The 17,857-nt window shown below is 46.8% G+C and overlaps 1 protein-coding gene across 2 annotated transcripts in view; it reads right to left on the reverse strand.

Annotated features, from left to right (window-relative positions):
- The window catches only part of kcnn3 (potassium intermediate/small conductance calcium-activated channel, subfamily N, member 3), a 60,912-nt gene that overhangs the window by 15,958 nt on the left and 27,097 nt on the right, over positions 1–17,857 (reverse strand). For both annotated transcript variants that reach the window (XM_086155737.1, XM_086155738.1), the window contains exons 4-6: positions 7,446–7,742; positions 6,789–6,910; positions 447–588 (exon numbers count right to left, since the gene is read on the reverse strand). In XM_086155737.1, the coding sequence (XP_086011863.1) occupies positions 447–588; positions 6,789–6,910; positions 7,446–7,742 (561 nt within the window). The remainder of the gene's footprint in view (positions 1–446; positions 589–6,788; positions 6,911–7,445; positions 7,743–17,857) is intronic.

The following is a 17,857-nucleotide window of genomic DNA, read 5'->3' on the forward strand; positions in this document are numbered from 1 at the left end:
GAAAGGATGATAGGAAGAGAGAAAGAGAGAAGAGGGAGAAAGGCAGATAGAGAAAGAGAAAGAGTGAGCGTTAGAGAAAGAGAAAGAGAGAGAGGAGAGTGGGAGGACATGGCACCCTAAAAGGTGGGACCTTTATTATGCAATGTGGACAGACACTGGAGAGGGAATGATGCATGCACACACACACACACACACACACACACACACACACACACACACACACACACACACACACACATACACACACACACACACACACACACCCCGTGCACACGCTAATGGGCTCTTGTTTGCACGCCCACGAGCCCAAACTCTAGGCGAAGCACAGATGCAGTCTAATTCAGGGAGGATTGCCTACATTACACAAATGGCAGCCCGCGTTCTAATCTGCTGACCTTTGTGAGTGCATGTGCGTGCACGTGTGTGTTTGTAGAAGATGCACCCACCATGATTCCAGTAAGTAGACAGACCCCTTTTCCACAGTACGTGTGAGGGACCATGTCGCCGTAGCCGATGGACAGGAAGGTGATGGAGATGAGCCACATGGCGCCCAGGAAGTTACTGGTCACGTCCTGGGCATCGTGATACCTGTGTGGGGACGGCGTGAAAACAGGTTTTCTTTCGTCACTTCCTGCCCCCCACGGAGAAAACATTTGGTTCCTTCCAGATTTTGCATTACTGCACACACACTCATCTAAAAAGCAGATCAATGGGGCTAACCACGACTCTATCCGGCGTGGACGTGTTGTCCCCCCACCCCCTTTTTTATTCAGTTGGTTCTGTCCGCCTGGTGCTGCTGGCCGGATTAGAAGCGAATAAAGTCCATTAAAACATGCTTTTTTTTTGCGTTTCCGGCCTCCATCCAACTGTCACAGGTGAACAGAGCACAGTTGTTCAGCAGGATATTATACAGGACACCATTTCAACTTGCGAGTTGTGCCGGTAATATTTAATTCCTTCTCTTTCAACTACTCCTAGTACAACTACTACTTTTGAGAACAATAATTATAATAACAATGATAATAATAATGATAGCAGTTTGTCAACCAGTTTCATTTTTTTATATATAACATTGCAAGACTTGCTAAATAAAGTGTTCCATATGAAGTTCCATATGAAATTTCTGTCTGTGCTACTACTAATAAAGATAACTATAAAATGAAATTGTGACAAATCTAATTTTATGTAAAAATATGTGTTGAATAGGACGTCTAATGTTAAGACTGAAACAACTACAAGTACCTATAATAATAATAATAATAATAATAATAATAATAATAATAATAATAATCATTGCCAATTGTTTGACTGTTTATATACAACACTGCAAAATTTGCAAATTAAAATCTTCCATTGGTATAATTTTGTGATATTTCTGTTGACAACTCCTCCTCTTTGTCTTCCTCCTCCTTCTTCCACTACAATTACTACTAACAATAATAATAAAAATAATAATAATAAGTGGAAAATAAAATTCTGTCAAATATCTAATTTGATGTGACAATAAATTGTGTTGAATAGTAGATTTACAACTAATACTTTAACTACTACTAGCAGCACTACTACTTATAATATATATAATACTATACTAACAACAATAACAACAACAATAATAATAATATAAAAACGACAATAATAATGGTTTACTAATTTGTTTGATTGTTTATACACAACATTGCAAATCAAAATCTTCCATTAGTTGAACTGAATATTTCTGTTGACCACTACACTACTATTACTACTGCTAATATTACAACTAATAAAAGTAAATCAAAAAGACATCATTCTTCTCTTGAAGGGACTAAAATAGAGTTCAGTGGCCAAGATGATAAGATTTTTTCAAGAATTAACAAATAATAACTATAAATAATTATAACTGTAGAGCTTGCAAATAGTAATTGGGAAACAATACTACAACCTCTACTTCTAATACTATACCTATAACTACTATTACCCCTGATTATTATAACAACTATTGTAATAACAACAAAAACTTTGCAGAACTCAATAATTATTTAAAAAAATATGTTGAATACTATAACTTCTACCATTATTACTACCTCTGTAGTGATAATAAATATAAAAATGTTTTATGAAATTGCAAATAATTGCAAATAAAATTCAATTACAACACTTTGATTTCATGTCAAATTTCTGTTGCATACTACAAAAACATCATCATTAACAACAACAACAACAACAACAACAACAACTACTACTACTAGTACTACTACTACTACTAACAATAATAATAATAATAATTATAATCATAATTATAGTAGCAATGATTGTTATTATTATCAATAATATTGATGTTTGTAATTGAATCATGAAAATTATTGTTATGATCAAAAATAGCAACAACTATAATTCTTCTACTACAATGATCTCCTTCTCCTTTTGGCTTTTCCCTTTTTCCTGCGAATCAACCTTCTCCATGTAGCCTAATTCTCTGTATCCTCCACTCTCACAACAACTATCTTCATATCCTCTCTCACTACGTCCATACATCTTCTCGTCTTCCTCGAGTACTCCTGTCTGGCAGCTCCAATTCCAGCATACGTCTACCAATAAATTCACTATCCTTCCTCTTTACGTGACCCAACCATCTCAGTCTGGCTTCTCTGAGCTGCTCTCCAAAACATCTAACATGTGCTGTTCCTCTGATAGACTCATCCCTGATCCTATCCATCCTGGTCACTCCCAAAGACAACCTCAACATCTTCATCTCTGCAACCTCTAGTTCTGCCTGCTGTCTTTTGGTCATTGTAACAGTTTCTAGTCCATACCGCATCGCTGGTCTCACCACTGTCTTGCATTTGTTATCATTTTTGCCATAATAACAATAATAATAACAGAAAACATTGATAGTAATAATCATGTGTATTGTTATTATTGTTTTTTTATTGTTTATTATTGATTTTAAAGTGATTAAAATCTCTAATTTATTTTTTATTCACTACATTATGAGATTGAAGACAGTAAATTGTAATTTCCATCTTTAAACATTCATGGGATGGAAGGGGCCGATGGTTAAGTGGTGAATCGAATAAAAATAAATGCACAATAAATGTATTAACTGAGCCAGTTATTGACATGTACAGTAGATTGTGTTGAGTACTGTCATATCCGCTCATCAGGAGAGCAGAGTGGGAGGGAAATAAATGAAGTAAAAGGACTTCATGTTCCTCCTGAGTCCTCCCTGCTAATTCACCGCTCGGAGGGAGAGTCCTGCCGGGAGGTGGAGAAAACGCTCCTCCAACCGGGGGCGTCTCGAGCCAATCACGGGGGAGCGGGAGGCGGGGCTCGCCTTGGACGGGCTGTCAATCACACACAGACACGTCCAACCATTCGCCCACTTATTCACACCTACGGACATATGGGAGTCTTTGGATGAACCTGATTTTCAGAGGGGAGGAAGAAGTCGGAGAGAACCCTGGCAGGAAAACCCCAGAAAACGTGGAGAGATCCTCGGCAGGAGGACATGAAACCGGGCAGGGGCGCTTAACTCCCAGCATTGAGGGGAAAAACCGGCAAAATGACCAGAAAACATTGAGGAAGATTCCAGGGCCATGGTGCATTCTGGGAAGTCATCCCAAGATGAAACTAGGCGTGAATAAGGGGAGACATTCGGGTTTTGAAGGCTGCTAGCGGACTTCAGGACATTTTTCATGTGGCTTTTCAAACAATTAAAAACCCTTTGTGTCATATTTTGAGTCGTTATGCCCTGGTTCCATTTCAGATGCATGTTTATGTGTGTGTAAGTGTGTGTGTGAGTGTGTGTTCTAGATATCCTCCCACGGATCTCCTGTAATCTCTAAACCAGGAGCTCCTCTGAATGTTACGTAAGGCGCCGCCTGATGCGTCTCCTGCAGGGCTGCTGCTGAAATATTCAAGATGAGCGGAGGCGAGCTTCGAAGGGGGACGGGTCTGGGACCGGGCCGGACTGAGGGGAAAGCTAACGGAAAAGTTTGTTATCATTTAGCGATGGCATTGGAGCCAGTTTTGGATGAGGCAGACAAGTCGACACTGGTTAAAGGGGATTTTAAACATGAGAACCTTACAGATGGCACTTGCAACCCCTGTTAGCACCTCATTGCTAAACAATTTGGAGCTAACAAGTAGGTTGGTAATGTTTGCTCTGTACAAGCACGCAGGTCAGCAGTGACGTGCAGTCAGTAGAGGCAGGGGAGGCTGGGCCTCACCTGTCATTATGGAAAGAAAAAATTCCAAAATGAAAAAAAAAAAATTAAATGGTTATATTTATTCAGTGATTTGTACTATAAAGTTATTTTCCATGTAGCTTCACCGTTTTTAGTTTTTTTTTTCAAAATGGCCAAAAAAAATTCACATTTACTGCCAAATATGAAGAAGAGATGTGCGGTGATGACGTCAGTGTCAGGGTCTCAAACACCTGGGTCAAATTGGTAATCTGCGCCAGCTGCCGCTAATTACCTGGCCCCATAAAGAGCAGCGGCATGCTCTGCTCGAGGCCGGGGAATTCGCGAGGGATCGAGAAGGCTCAAGAGGGCTCGAAGGAAGGAGCGACTGGAGGTCCCAGGGCTGAAGGATTGCGGGTCCCTTCCTGTAACCCTGCCTGGGTCCCTTCCTGTAACCCTGCCTGAGACCCTGCCCTGCCTGTGACCCTTCCTGTAACCCTGCCCTGCTGGGGGCCCTTCCTGCAACCCTGCCTGGGACCCTGCCTGCCTGAGACACCCTGCCTACCTAAATAAAAGAGCTCCAACCCTGATTTCATCCTTGGTGGTGTGGTTCCGAGTCCGCCCCGGCCTGTGACAGAATTCCCCGGCCACCATGGACTCGGGGAACCACACCCAACCAGGCCGGCTCCGTGGGGTACCAGGAGGCGCCCATTGAGGGGGGGGGTACTGTCAGGGTCTCACACACCTGGGTCAAATTGGTAATCTGCGCCAGCTGCCGCTAATTACCTGGCCCCATAAAGAGCAGCGGCACGCTCTGCTCGAGGCCGGGGAATTCGCGAGGGATCGAGAAGGCTCAAGAGGGCTCGAAGGAAGGAGCGACTGGAGGTCCCAGGGCTGAAGGATTGTGGGTCCCTTCCTGTAACCCTGCCTGGGGCCCTTCTTGTAACCCTGCCTGAGACCCTGCCCTGCCTGTGACCCTTCCTGCAACCCTGCCCTGCCTGTGACCCTTCCCGTAACTCTGCCTGGGGCCCTTCCTGCAACCCTGCCTGGGATCCTGCCTGCCTGAGACACCCTGCCTACCTAAATAAAAGAGCTCCAACCCTGATTTCATCCTTGGTGGTGTGGTTCCGAGTCCGCCCCGGCCCGTGGCAGAATTCCCCAGCCACCATGGACTCGGGGAACCACACCCAACCAGGCCGGCTCCGTGGGGTACCAGGAGGCGCCCATTGAGGGGGGGGTACTGTCAGGGTCTCACACACCTGGGTCAAATTGGTAATCTGCGCCAGCTGCTGCTAATTACCCGGCCCCATAAAGAGCAGCGGCACGCTCTGCTCGAGGCCGGGGAATTCGCGAGGGATCGAGAAGGCTCAAGAGGGCTCGAAGGAAGGAGTGACTGGAGGTCCCAGGGCTGAAGGATTGTGGGTCCCTTCCTGTAACCCTGCCTGGGGCCCTTCCTGTAACCCTGCCTGGGGCCCTTCCTGTATCTCTGCCTGAGATCCTTCCTGAGATCCTGCCCCGACTCTTCCGGTAACCCTGCCTGTGACCCTGCCCTTCCTGCAACCCTGCCTGGGGCCCTTCTTACAACTCTGCCTGCGACACCCTGCCTGCCTGAGACACCCTGCCTACCTAAATAAAAGAGCTCCAACCCTGATTTCAGCCTTGGTGGTGTGGTTCCCATTCCAAGTCCGCCCCGGCCCGTGACAGTCAGTGCCTCACCAGCCATGAACCTCACTGCACCTCATTGCAGGTCAGCAACATTACTTGGGTGCAAGCATGGAGGTAGGTACTGTTAGCTTTGTACAGGCATGTCTGTTGCTAATGTTAGCTTTCTATAAACGTGCAAGTTGGTGATGAAAGCATTGTACTAGCATATTGGCCAGTGATATTAGATTTGCACTAGCACACTAATCGGTAATGTTAGCTTTGTACCAACACATCGGTCAGCGGTATTAGCTTTGTACCAGCATGCAGGTCAGTGATGTTACCTTTATACTAGTACATGGGTAGGTAATGCTAGCTTTGTACTAACATTCAGGTTGGCGATATTAGCGATGTACTAGCACGCAGGTCAGTGATGCTAGCTTTGTATGAGCACGGGAGACGGTAATATTACCTTTGTATGAGCACACAGGTCGGTAATGTTACCTTTTTACTTGCACATGGGTTGGTAACTAGCTTTGTACTAACGCTCAGGCTGCTAATGTTAGCATTGTATTAGCATGCAGGTCAGTAATGTTAACTTTATACTGGTATGTAGGTCAGTAATGTTAGCTTCTTACCACCACAAAAGTTGGTATTGCTATGTTAGCTTTGCACACCACATGGATAGGTAAGATTAGCTTTGTGTAGGATATAGGTCGGTAATGTTGGCTTTGTACTAGCACTCCAGCAGGCAATGCTAGATTTGTAAAAGCATGCAAATTGGTTGCATCTGCCATATTTGTTTTTGCCGGTAGTTAGCGGTTAGCTCGAAACAGAGGTACGTGTGAAGCAGGCCCTCTTCAACTGAGCATCCCTTGCAGACCCTTTGGGGCAGTAGATAAAATTTCAATTTCTCAGTCGAGCTCCTCATCCAATCAGAGCATGTCTTTGGACACACGCACACACACACATACACACATTACTGACCTCTCACATACTCTCACGGTCCAGGCGGCAATGATCCACAGAGAGATGCTGAAGACCAGCAGCACCGTCCCGGGACAGATGGTCATGAGGGTTTTCATGACGAACCGTGTGTTAAAGTGCACCTGCAGAACACAGACACACACATACAAACATACACACACACACACACACATAATCACATATGCTCAGACAGCAATGCAGGTGATGCCTGATCATTTTCTTTTTCTATCTCTTTGCTAATAGGCCTCCGTACAAGAGTCCTGAGATGGTGATGGTAGTGCCCAGAGATTCACCGCTGTAATTGGATTGGAAACCGTGCCTCGGCTGGCGACCCCGGGTCATGACGCACAGTCTCCCAGATTAATTGGTCCGCCACGATAGAGTTTATCTCTGCAGCCTGCGGCGTTGATAACACGCTTCTGGGTGGCGGCGTAGGGCAGGAAGGGGTTAAGTGGCACGAACGGCATCTCTCCATGCCACCACCTTCCACTTGTTCTCGCACCTCATCTGAGGCCGCGTCGAGGGTCTCTCTGCTAACTCCATTAATAGTCAATCACAACAGGGGCAGCAACGACATGCAACGGCAACACGGTTTTCAATTTGACCTGGAGGAGCTCTTGACCCAATTAAATGGGGGAAATGAGGAAGTGCCCTGACCTTGTTGAGGGCGCCTATACTCCTGGACGAGGCGTCAGTGAAGAGCTTGCTGTGCAGCAGCATCACCCTGGCGATGAGGTAGAGGCGGAGGAACATGGGCACGCTCAGCACCATGTCCAGGTCGGCCTCAGCCTGCGACGGCGTGTACGAGAAGGCCAGACGCGCGCGCCACTGGAACTTGAAGTCGCCCGGGACCGGGTGCACGGCCGACACCAGCAGCTCCAGCGCGATCAGCAGCACTCTCTCCATTGTCATGGCAATGCGCCAGTCGTCTGCGCCGTTGTCGATGACGAACAGCTGCGGGGGGAAAGCAGAGCGGAGGTTCAGTTTTGGCGGCAGATGTGACAATGGTGGGGTCTGTACGCCTTTCGCATTCAGGCGAAAATAAAAAGCAGAGGGAAAAAAGGAAAAATGGTCTGACAGGATAAAATCTGCCCCACCAGCTTTGTACCAGCATGCAGTTTAGTGATATTAACTTTGTACTAGCATGCGGTTCAGTAATGTTAGCTTTACAAGAGCATGCAGGTCAGTCATTTTAACTATAAAAGAGCACGCAGGTCAGTAAAGTTAGCTTTTTACAAGCAGTCATGTGGGTAATGTTAGCTTTGAGCAAGCACGCAGACCACTAATATTAGCTTTATACTAGTGCTGATGTGGGTAATGTTAGCTGTGTACAAACACTACAGTTGGTCATGTTAGCATGATGCTAGTACGTAGGTCAGGATTCTAGCCTGGCCGCGGATCAGTATTATTCGTCATGGACGACCACAAAGGTTGGTTATTTTAGCTGTATATGAGCACCTGAATCAGTAACATTAGCTTTGTACTAGCACACAGATCAGTAATGTTTGCTGTGTATGAGCACAGAGGTCGGTAATTTTACCTTGCTACTAGCATGCAGGTTGGTAACGTTAGCCTTGTAGTAGCACGGACATCTGTAATATTGGCTTTATACTAGCGCCCAGGTCAGTAATGTTACCCTTGTAGCAGCTAGCAATTCTGTAAAATTAGCTTAGTACTAGCAAGCAGGCCAGTAATATCAGCTTCGTATTAGAACTCATGTGGGTAATGTTAGCTTTGTACTAGCACACAGGTTGGTAATATTAGCTTTGTGTGACCACACAAGTTGGTAATTTTAACTTTGTACTTTCACCTAGGTCCGTCATGTAAACTGTTTACGAGCACCCAGGTCAGTAATATTAGCTTTGTACTAGCACGCAGGTCAGTGATTTTAACATTGTACAAGCGCCCGGGTCGTTACGGGTAGCTTTTTTTTTACCAGGACTTGTATAGGTAGCGTTAGCTGTGTATGAGAGCCAAGGTTGATAATGTTAGCTTTGTGGTACCATGTATGTCAGTAATGTAGCCGCCCCCCCAACACACACACACAAACTCCGGATCATCTCATCAGCTATCCATTCATAGCGGTGGCTGATCCCACCCCTGGTACTTCACTGGGATATGAGTCAAACATGGTGTGTTATTTTGAAGCGAGGGATTTTTATACCAAGCAGGAAAAAGAAGAGTGGGGTCGCCGGGGCAACCGTCGTCAACAGACACCTTACAATAAGTCTTTAATTGCGCACAACTCCCCCCTCCCGCTGCACTTATTTAGATGGGATACCATAATTACCGTCTGTAGCCGCCATAGCTGCGCCAAGGGCGTTGTAATCGGGAATCGCTAAAAGCAGGTTTTAACCCCCCCAACCACAGTCCTCCAGACAGCAGCGGCCAAGCGGGGAGAGGGGGGGAAGGGATACCGGTGCAGAGAGATAGATGGAGATGAGAGGAAATGAAGGGATAAATATAGGGACGAGGGACCATCAAGAAAAGAAGTCAATGTCCAAGTATTTTTCTTTTTTTTCTCCCTTCGAGTCTCCATTTTTAGCACCGAGAACTTTTCCAGAAAAAAAACTTTGTGTCGGTCGCTTATATTCGGTTTGTGGTTGCACCCAGGATAACTAATGTTAGCTGTGTACAAGCGCCAAGGTTGGCGCCTTGTTGTAGCACCTAGGTTGATAATACTAGCTTTGTACGATCATGCAGGTTGGTAATGTTAGCTTGGTACTAGCATGAGGCTCAGTGATGTAAGCCTTGAAGGAGCATGCAGGCCAGTAATATAAGCTTTGAATTGCACACAGGTCAGTAATATTCACTTTGTACGGGCACCAAGGTCGGTAACGTTAAATTTGCACTAGCATGTAGGTCGATAATGTTAGCTTTTTACTAGCACTCACATAGGTAATGTTAGTTGTATACGAGCACCAGGTCGGCAATATTAAATTTGTACGAGCATCCAGGTGAGTAATTTTAGATTTGAACTATTACCCAGAGAGCTAATATTAGCTTTGTACTGTAGTAGAGTGCAGATGGATAATACTAGCTTTGCGCTAGCATGCAGGTCAGTAATATTCACTTTGTACTAGCACCCAGGTTGGTTATGTTGGGTTTTTACTAGCACTCACGTAAGCAATATTAGTTGTGTATGAGCACCAAGGTCGCTAATGTTAGCTGTGTGTTATTACCCAGTGCGGTAATGTTAGCCTTGTAGTAGCACGCAGGTCTTTAATATTAGCTTTGGTAATGCTAACTTTATATGAGCAGTCGGGTGAGTACTGTTCGCTATTGACTAGCACTCCAGTAGGTAGTGTTAGCTTCGTTAAAGGCCATCATAATGAAAAAAAAAAAACCCTGAGACGAGGATACGTTCGGGAGAAATAAAGTAAAGGGGAAGAAAGAAAACTGGGCCTGCAGGTAAAAAAGAGGGGATAGCCCAATCCGCCCGCCGCTCTAAATGGTGAGGGGTTTCCGGATCGGGCGCCACGCCGGGGAACAACCGGTGTCGGCAGTCGCTCTTCATCATGAGTCATCTCAAGGACTTTCCTGCCCACACCGGCGGTTATTGGAGAGGAGAAACAAAACACAGGGGGAACGACGGTGTGTGTGGGGGGGGGCACTGCAAGTTCACACACACACACACACACACACACACACACACACACACACACACACACACACACAGACATGCACGTAGTCATAAGTGATTGTTATCCTCACTGTAGATATACGGGGCGACTCCTGTTCCTGTGTTCTGACTTTGTCACGAGCGTGCATGTACGTTGGGTACACACGTAAACGTGCACACACACCTGAGTCATTGCGCGAGGCGTCAATTGAACGGGGGGGGGGGGGGTCAAACAATGTGTGTGTGTGTGTGTGTGTATATCGCGACGTGCACTTGCGTGTATCCGTGTATGCCTGGATGAGTTTGAGAGGGTGTGCAGCCCTGTCATGGTGACTGTTGCCACGGCGACAACATCAAAGAGCAGCCAAGCTTAATTAGGATCCCCGGCGAGAGAGAGAGAGAGATAGGGACGGAGAGAGGGAGGAAGAGAGAGACAGGTGGAGAGAAAAGGAGGGAAAGAAAGAGGGAAGGAAGGAGAAACAGGAGGGAGAGAGAGAAAGTGACAGGGATGAGAAACAGAGAACGATGGTGAAAGAGGGATGTAGGGGAGAAGAGGAGAGGTAGAGAGACAGTGGGAAAGGGAGAGAAAGGGAAAGAGAGAGCGAAAGGGAAAGGAAGGGAGGGAGGGATGGAGAGGGAGAGAGAGAAAATCAAAAAAGGGATGAACACAGAGATGAGGCATGTCAAATAGTAAAGGAAACACAAAACACAGGAGGGCAAATGACTTAGGTGTGTGTGTGTGTGTGTGTGTGTGTGTGTGTGTGTGTGTGTGTGTGTGTGTGTGTGTGTGTGTACAAAGTAAGACAATGGTTCTGGAGCACTTTTGTGTTTGGTACAGTTGTTTTGAAGCCGATCAGCCAGGAAAATAAACAAAACAAAACCATGCACACACAGAAGGAGGAAGAGGAAGAGGAGGGAGTCCGTCTACATGTTTCTGATACCAGACCAGAGTGAGACTTCAAGCAGACCTGAATATGAACCGCTGAATTATTGGATGTTCAGCTTTTACACCCACCAAGGGAGGAAAGAAGGTGGGGAAGAATGGGAAGATGCTTCGGACCAGGCTTTTAAGCTGGATAAGAACCATGACCAGTGGCAGGTGACTGACTGAAACAAGGACCAGGATCTGGAACAGGACCAGGTCTAGACAGGTCTGCTACGCATCCTAAAAAAACGTATAGAAAAAGACCTGGGATGTATGACAGGACCAGGACCGGGACCAGAGACCAGGACCAGAAGGTCCTTTGACCTTCATTGAGGTTCGGAGGGGGCTCCACCTAGTCCAAGACGGGACCCGGACTTTCAGAGAGAAAGAAAATAAACAACAACGCAATGGAAATGGTTCGGCTTAAACTGAGCCGCCATGTTGGATCCGAGAAGGAAACACAGAGGGCCGCTCCACTGGACTTCTCCATCCAATGATGTTGCCGTGACGACAAAACTGTGCATCGCACCAATCCTACCCATAACACCTGTCAGATCAATTACATCTATCACACCTTTTACAAGTGTCACACCTGTCACTCCCATCACACCTGTCTCAACCGATCCCAGCCCTTCACACCCGTCACACCTATTGCACTCCTTACACTCGTCACTCCCGTCACACCTGCCACACCAATCCAACGTGTCACACATGTCACGCCAGTTGCAATGGTCACACCGATCCCACGTGTCACACCTGTCGTTCCTTTTGCACCTGTCACTGCTGTCACTCCATTAGATTACTTGTCACATCTTTGCCTCCTGTCACACCAGTTGCCCCCTTCACAACTGTCGAACCTATCACAACTGTCAAACCTGTCATATCTGTCACACCCACGTCACGTGTTGGGCCACTCTGACCTGTCACACCTGTCTCAACCAATCCCAGCTGTTCACACCCGTCACACCTTTCGCACCCCTCTCATCCATCACTCCTGTCAAACCTGTCACACCAATCCCACATGTCACACCTGTCACTCCTCTCGCAGCCTTCACACCTGTCACATCCATTGGATTATTTGTCACACCTGTCAGACTAGTTCCTCCCGTCACACCTGTCACACCTTTTATATAAGTCACTCCTTTTACAATAATCCAACATGTCGTGCATGTCACCCCAGTCACACCAGTTGCAAAGGTCACATCAATCGCACCCATCAGATTACTTATCCACTCCTGGCACACCTGTTCAACTAATTCCACATCTCACACAACCTGTCACTCCAAGTGCACCCTTCACACCTGTCACTTTTGTCACACCTATAAGATTACGTGTCACACCTGCCACACTACCATCACACCTTTTGCATATGTCACACCTATCTCATAATCCAACATGTCACACCAGTCACACCCATCTGATTACTTGTAATACTAATTCCTCTCATCAAACATGTCACATGGGTCACTTATGTCACTCCTGTCATACCAATCCCACCTGTCACACCTGTCACATGGGTCAATCTGTCACACCCCTTTCCGCCAATTACACTCCTCCTATTCATGGACTCGCCGTTCCGACCCGTTTCCATGGAGGTGTATCCAGGTGTGATAGGATCCCCAACTCCGCCCTGGCCCCTCTTCACCTCTAGCTCCTGATGACGTACAGGTGGAAAAAAAAAAACAGCGATTCGGTTTCCTGCCCTGCAGAAGTAAGCGGTGAGCATCCTCCCTTCCCGCCTCAGCCCCTCCACCCTTCCCCCACTGTCGGGCCTTTCACTTGCTAAATCACCGCGAGGAAGGGATAAATAATTAAATTCCATTAGAGGAGTAATCTGTCAATGGGAGGGTGAAAGGGGGCGCTGCTCCGACATGACCAACGTGGAGGGCGGAGGGGAAGTTGAATTAACTCGGACCTGGCGGTGGGAGGGGGGGACTGAGGGATATGGCGGAAAAGTACGAGCATCTTCTGTTGTGTTGTTTCATCCTAACAGAGTGTGGCAGCGCCAGGCAGAGGATGAGCGCGGTAGAGCGATAGCGAGAGAGAGAGAGGGAATAGAAGTGGACGGGACGGAAGGAGGGCAAAAAAAATACAGCTAGAAAGTAGGCCAGGTGGAGGGGGAGGGGAGGTCAAAAATGGTGGAGAAATGCGAAAAAGGGTGAAGGAGGAGATCAGGCTGCTCAGCGCCATGGGACAGGGGACGCAAGAATACCACGTCCACGCCGCCCCCGCAAATTTGCCCCAAGAATGTCTTTCAACAGCCACCCCCAAAAACAAACAATGGCGACTACCCGGAGGTGCGAACAAGACGGCAGACATTTGGATCTCTCCTCTGATTGACAGCCGGTTCCCGCTCGGGATATCAGCTGAGCCGACCCCTCCGTCCTGAACGAGCGGCATAGGTAGATGACAAATAACGAACGCCGCAAAATCTTTCCAATCCCTGGGTTTCATTGGCTGTCGAAACGCAGACACCATGGCAACCAATCACAGGGGCTGATTTGGCTCCATCACCCATCACCCCCCCACCCCCCACCCCCCCACCCGTCAGTCTGTTTGTTTGCCCATTCGTTTGTTTCCCCGGTGACATTCAGCAGGTGTCTGTCAGCGTTAACCCAGGGCGAGGTGGTCAGCCCTCTGCCCCCCCCCGAGGCCACTGAACCCCAGTAATCGTGTTACATCCCTGATTGCAGATGTCTCTCATCATGGTACCAGATGCAAGGCTGGCCGGACACCGCAGAGCGGGACACATGCATACACACACACGCACGCATGCACGCACACACACATCAAGCTGGCTTGTCAAATGGACTACAGGCTCAAAATAAAGGCAGATGCGGGTAAATGAGCCTGGTATGTTTCCCCACAGGAAGTGTGTGTGTGTGTTGGCATTGACGTGGGGAGGAGGGTAAATAAACATCAGTCTGGGACGGAGACAGCACTAACCATTGAAGTATAGAGAGATGCGATGGAACACTGGAGAAAATACGCACCGTCACACCCCTGGGAGATGGGGTGGTTCTGGAGGTGTGGAAACCCCCCCCCGAACACGCGCATACACACACACACGCACGCACACACACACACACGCACGCACACACACACACACACACACATGCACAGTCCCCGGAGAGGAGAATATAACTAGGGCAAATGCAAATTCCAGATAAATTAGGATACGTAGAGGGTCGACCTGTACATGCATCTCCGAGGGGACCACCACAGGCAGGCAAGGGAGAGCGAGAGAGAGAGAGAGAGAGAGAGAGAGAGTGAGAGAGAGCGAAAGAGAGTCTTGGGTGCGAGGAGGAGGTGTTGCCAAGCGTGAGCCAACAAGGAAAAGGTTCACAGTTTCCCCCCGTGAGCGCAAGTGACGTTGACGAAAAAAGAAAAGGGGTTGGGGAGGAGGTAAAAAGGGCAACCGCAGGAAGTGTGAAGAAACGAGACCTGTGGTGCCGATGGCGGGAACGGCGGCAGAGGCGGCCCTTGGTTGGGAGGTTTTCCATTCGACAAAAATAAAATTGGTTGGCTTTGTAAAGAACGGTCTGGAGGTAGGTGGGACAAACAATGGGTGTTTATACATTGTGTATACAACATACATTGTGATTTGAATATCTACACAATTACATTACCAGGCTTCATGATACTGGTTGTAATTTAGCCAGTACTGGCTGATTCCTGCAGAAAAGGTGACACGCAAATTGGGGTATCAGCCAAGCTCCACCCCTTTCTGGATTTAAAATCATCTTGCGGGCTTCTGATTGCGTGCGGAAAGGGCATGCAAGCTTAGCTTATTCCGAGCTAGGTTTTCACGAGGAATCCGCTGTCTGACCAAATCTGAAGGTCCAGAGGAGACACTGGCCGGAACGGGAATGCAGAAGAAGTGTATGACGTTTTTCTTCTATGGTTCTGCGATATGGAAAGCTTTCTACATCTTTGTCACAGCTGCCTAAGCAGGTTCCATGAGACCTCCCGCGTCACCGCTGCCGCCTTCACCTCCTCATCTTGTTCATGCAAAAAATTCCACCCTCTCTCCTGTCAAAAAGGAGCTGCTGTGTTGGCATCACATCGCCACCTAGTGGCTTGGAGGTGAAACTGCTGCCCATGAAAAATAAGCTTTTGGGGTGGGATATCCTGAATGAATGAGTGAATGTTGCATGTCTCTATGACATGTGAATGAGGAAGTGAATGATTCTTATCCATATGATGTGTGAATGAATGAACAAGTGAATATTGCATGTCTATATGATCTGTGTATGAATGTTGTGTGCCTCAATATGACGTGTGAATGAGAGGGTGAATTTTGCATGTTTATGATATATGAATGAATGAGTGAATGTTGCATACCTATGACATGTGAATGAGGAAGTGAATTCCCACATATATGATGTGTGAATGAATGAAGTGAATATTGTCTCTATATGATGCATGAATGAATGTTGTGTGTCTCTGATGCATGAATGAATGTTGTGTGTCTCTATATGATGTGTGAATTAGAGGGTGAATTTTGCATGTCTACATGATGTAGGAATGAATTAGTGTACATTGCACATCTAGAGATATATATATATATGTCCCTGCTATCGACCGGTTCAGGGTGAACCCTGCCATTTAAACCAATCACAGCGGCGCTAGGCCCCCCCCCGCCCCTGGTGACCCTGAGCGCAGGATTAGCAGTATAGAAAATGAATGAATGAATTTTCAGGCATTTTCCTTGATAAAGTCCTCGCTGATGAACTACATTCACCAGGGAAGGCGATTAGCGGCTTAGTGTTAGCGTGCATGGAGCGCTCCAAGTAATACAGCACTGGAGCAAAAACGACAAAGATAGAGGGCAAACAGGCTGTACCCCCCGCCCCCCGCCTTGGGCTTGATTTGAGTTTCATGCGCTGGGAACCCCAGAGACAGTCTGCCGGTCCGTTCTGGGTTTTTCGGGGACGGGGATTCGCCCGTAACATCCCCTTCTAAACTTTCAGTCTTGTTACCATGGTTACATGGCTGAGGTTAATTCTCCCTCTCTGCACATAGCAATAATTTGTGGATCTCCTTGTTAATGTACTGTTATGATCTTTTTCCCGTCTTTTTTTTCTCAGCTCAATATTGAGCTAGAATGAGAGGCACCATATTTCTTATGTTTATATATATATATAAACACACATATATATATATATATATATATATATATATATATATTTAGACACACACACAGTCATTCAGTGCAGGAGCCCCAGCAGGGTTCTGCAGAATTTAATGCCAGCTGTGATGGGGTTCGATGGAAGGGTGCCTTATGGGGAGCCTGAAGTCACCATGGCAACAGTGGGAAGTAAACACCAGGGGTCAATGGCTACATTGGCGTCGCTCTTCTGGGATCACTCATTGAAACCCGAGAGGGGTGGGTTGTTCGGAGAATCCTGCCGGGTTTGTTCGATTGGTATGGTCCGGTCCGATGTGGGACCAACTTGGTGGAGGGCGAAACGCAATGATAGCGTGGAAGCTTATGTTCAGTGGGGCCATCATTGACCTGAGTGGGGGAAGAGATTTCTGAGCAACCAATGGAACGCTGTCCCGCTGTGGTCGGGACCAATCAGGAAAAAGCAATAACAAATATGATGGAAAAAAATCAAAGAAAGAGACTATGGCGGATCAATCAATCCTGCGTTGGCTCTCTGGTCCAATCTCTGTGGGGTGTGTGAGTGTGCGTGTGTGCGGGGGTGCTCACTCAAAGACACTTCAACACCGTCTCCACGGCAACCGCTAGCTTTTCCGATTCATAGACAGCGAGTCCCCGCCGTCCCCTCCCCGGTCAAGCCAGGTGTGACATCCTCTTCCGACAGCGGGTTCTTGTTCTGGGTGGAATTTCCACAGTCACAGATTTTTTCACACGATTATCCGGCATTCCAAAGTGCCCTCAAGCAAGGCAGCCACCCCTACTATAAGACAGGTAAGAAGGAGGTTGCTAGCTTATGTGGGCTATAGTGCCGCACAGCAGTTAGGAGACTAATCCGTGATCCAATCACTAATCCACCGGATTGATCGATAAGAAAAAAACAACCTGAAAAGCTGACAGCGAACTTGTTGCTGCCGGAAACGGAAATAAGCCGTATGATGCTAACGCAGAAAAAATCTGGGAAGACAAGCTACACATATCATGCAGGTTGTGAAAACTGTAAAAAGGTAAAACCGTGACAGCCGTCTTAAAATGATGAAAGTGAACGCAGGAAATATTCATTTATAATGTTTACGGTGTTATACGATAATTATAATATTTACGAAAAAATAAAGATGGCATTATAAGACGAACGCAAATCTCCTGTGAGATTATAGGTCTTAATAAACCCCATAATTCAATTTCTTCCCCCTCTAAAATTCTTGTTGTTCTCTATCCTATTAATCGCAATGTTTAATAAACAGAATGAACCGAGCATTTATTCTGCGAATATCATGATGTCACTCTTGCACTATTACAACTTTACAACTGCAAAATTAGGACTTAAATCCCTCCTTTGAGGAATAACAAAAAAACCT

This window comes from Fistularia commersonii, chromosome 11 (assembly GCF_037954325.1).
Source record: "Fistularia commersonii isolate RoL2024-O1a breed Wild chromosome 11, RoL_Fcom_v1.0, whole genome shotgun sequence".
Taxonomy (NCBI): domain Eukaryota; kingdom Metazoa; phylum Chordata; class Actinopteri; order Syngnathiformes; family Fistulariidae; genus Fistularia; species Fistularia commersonii.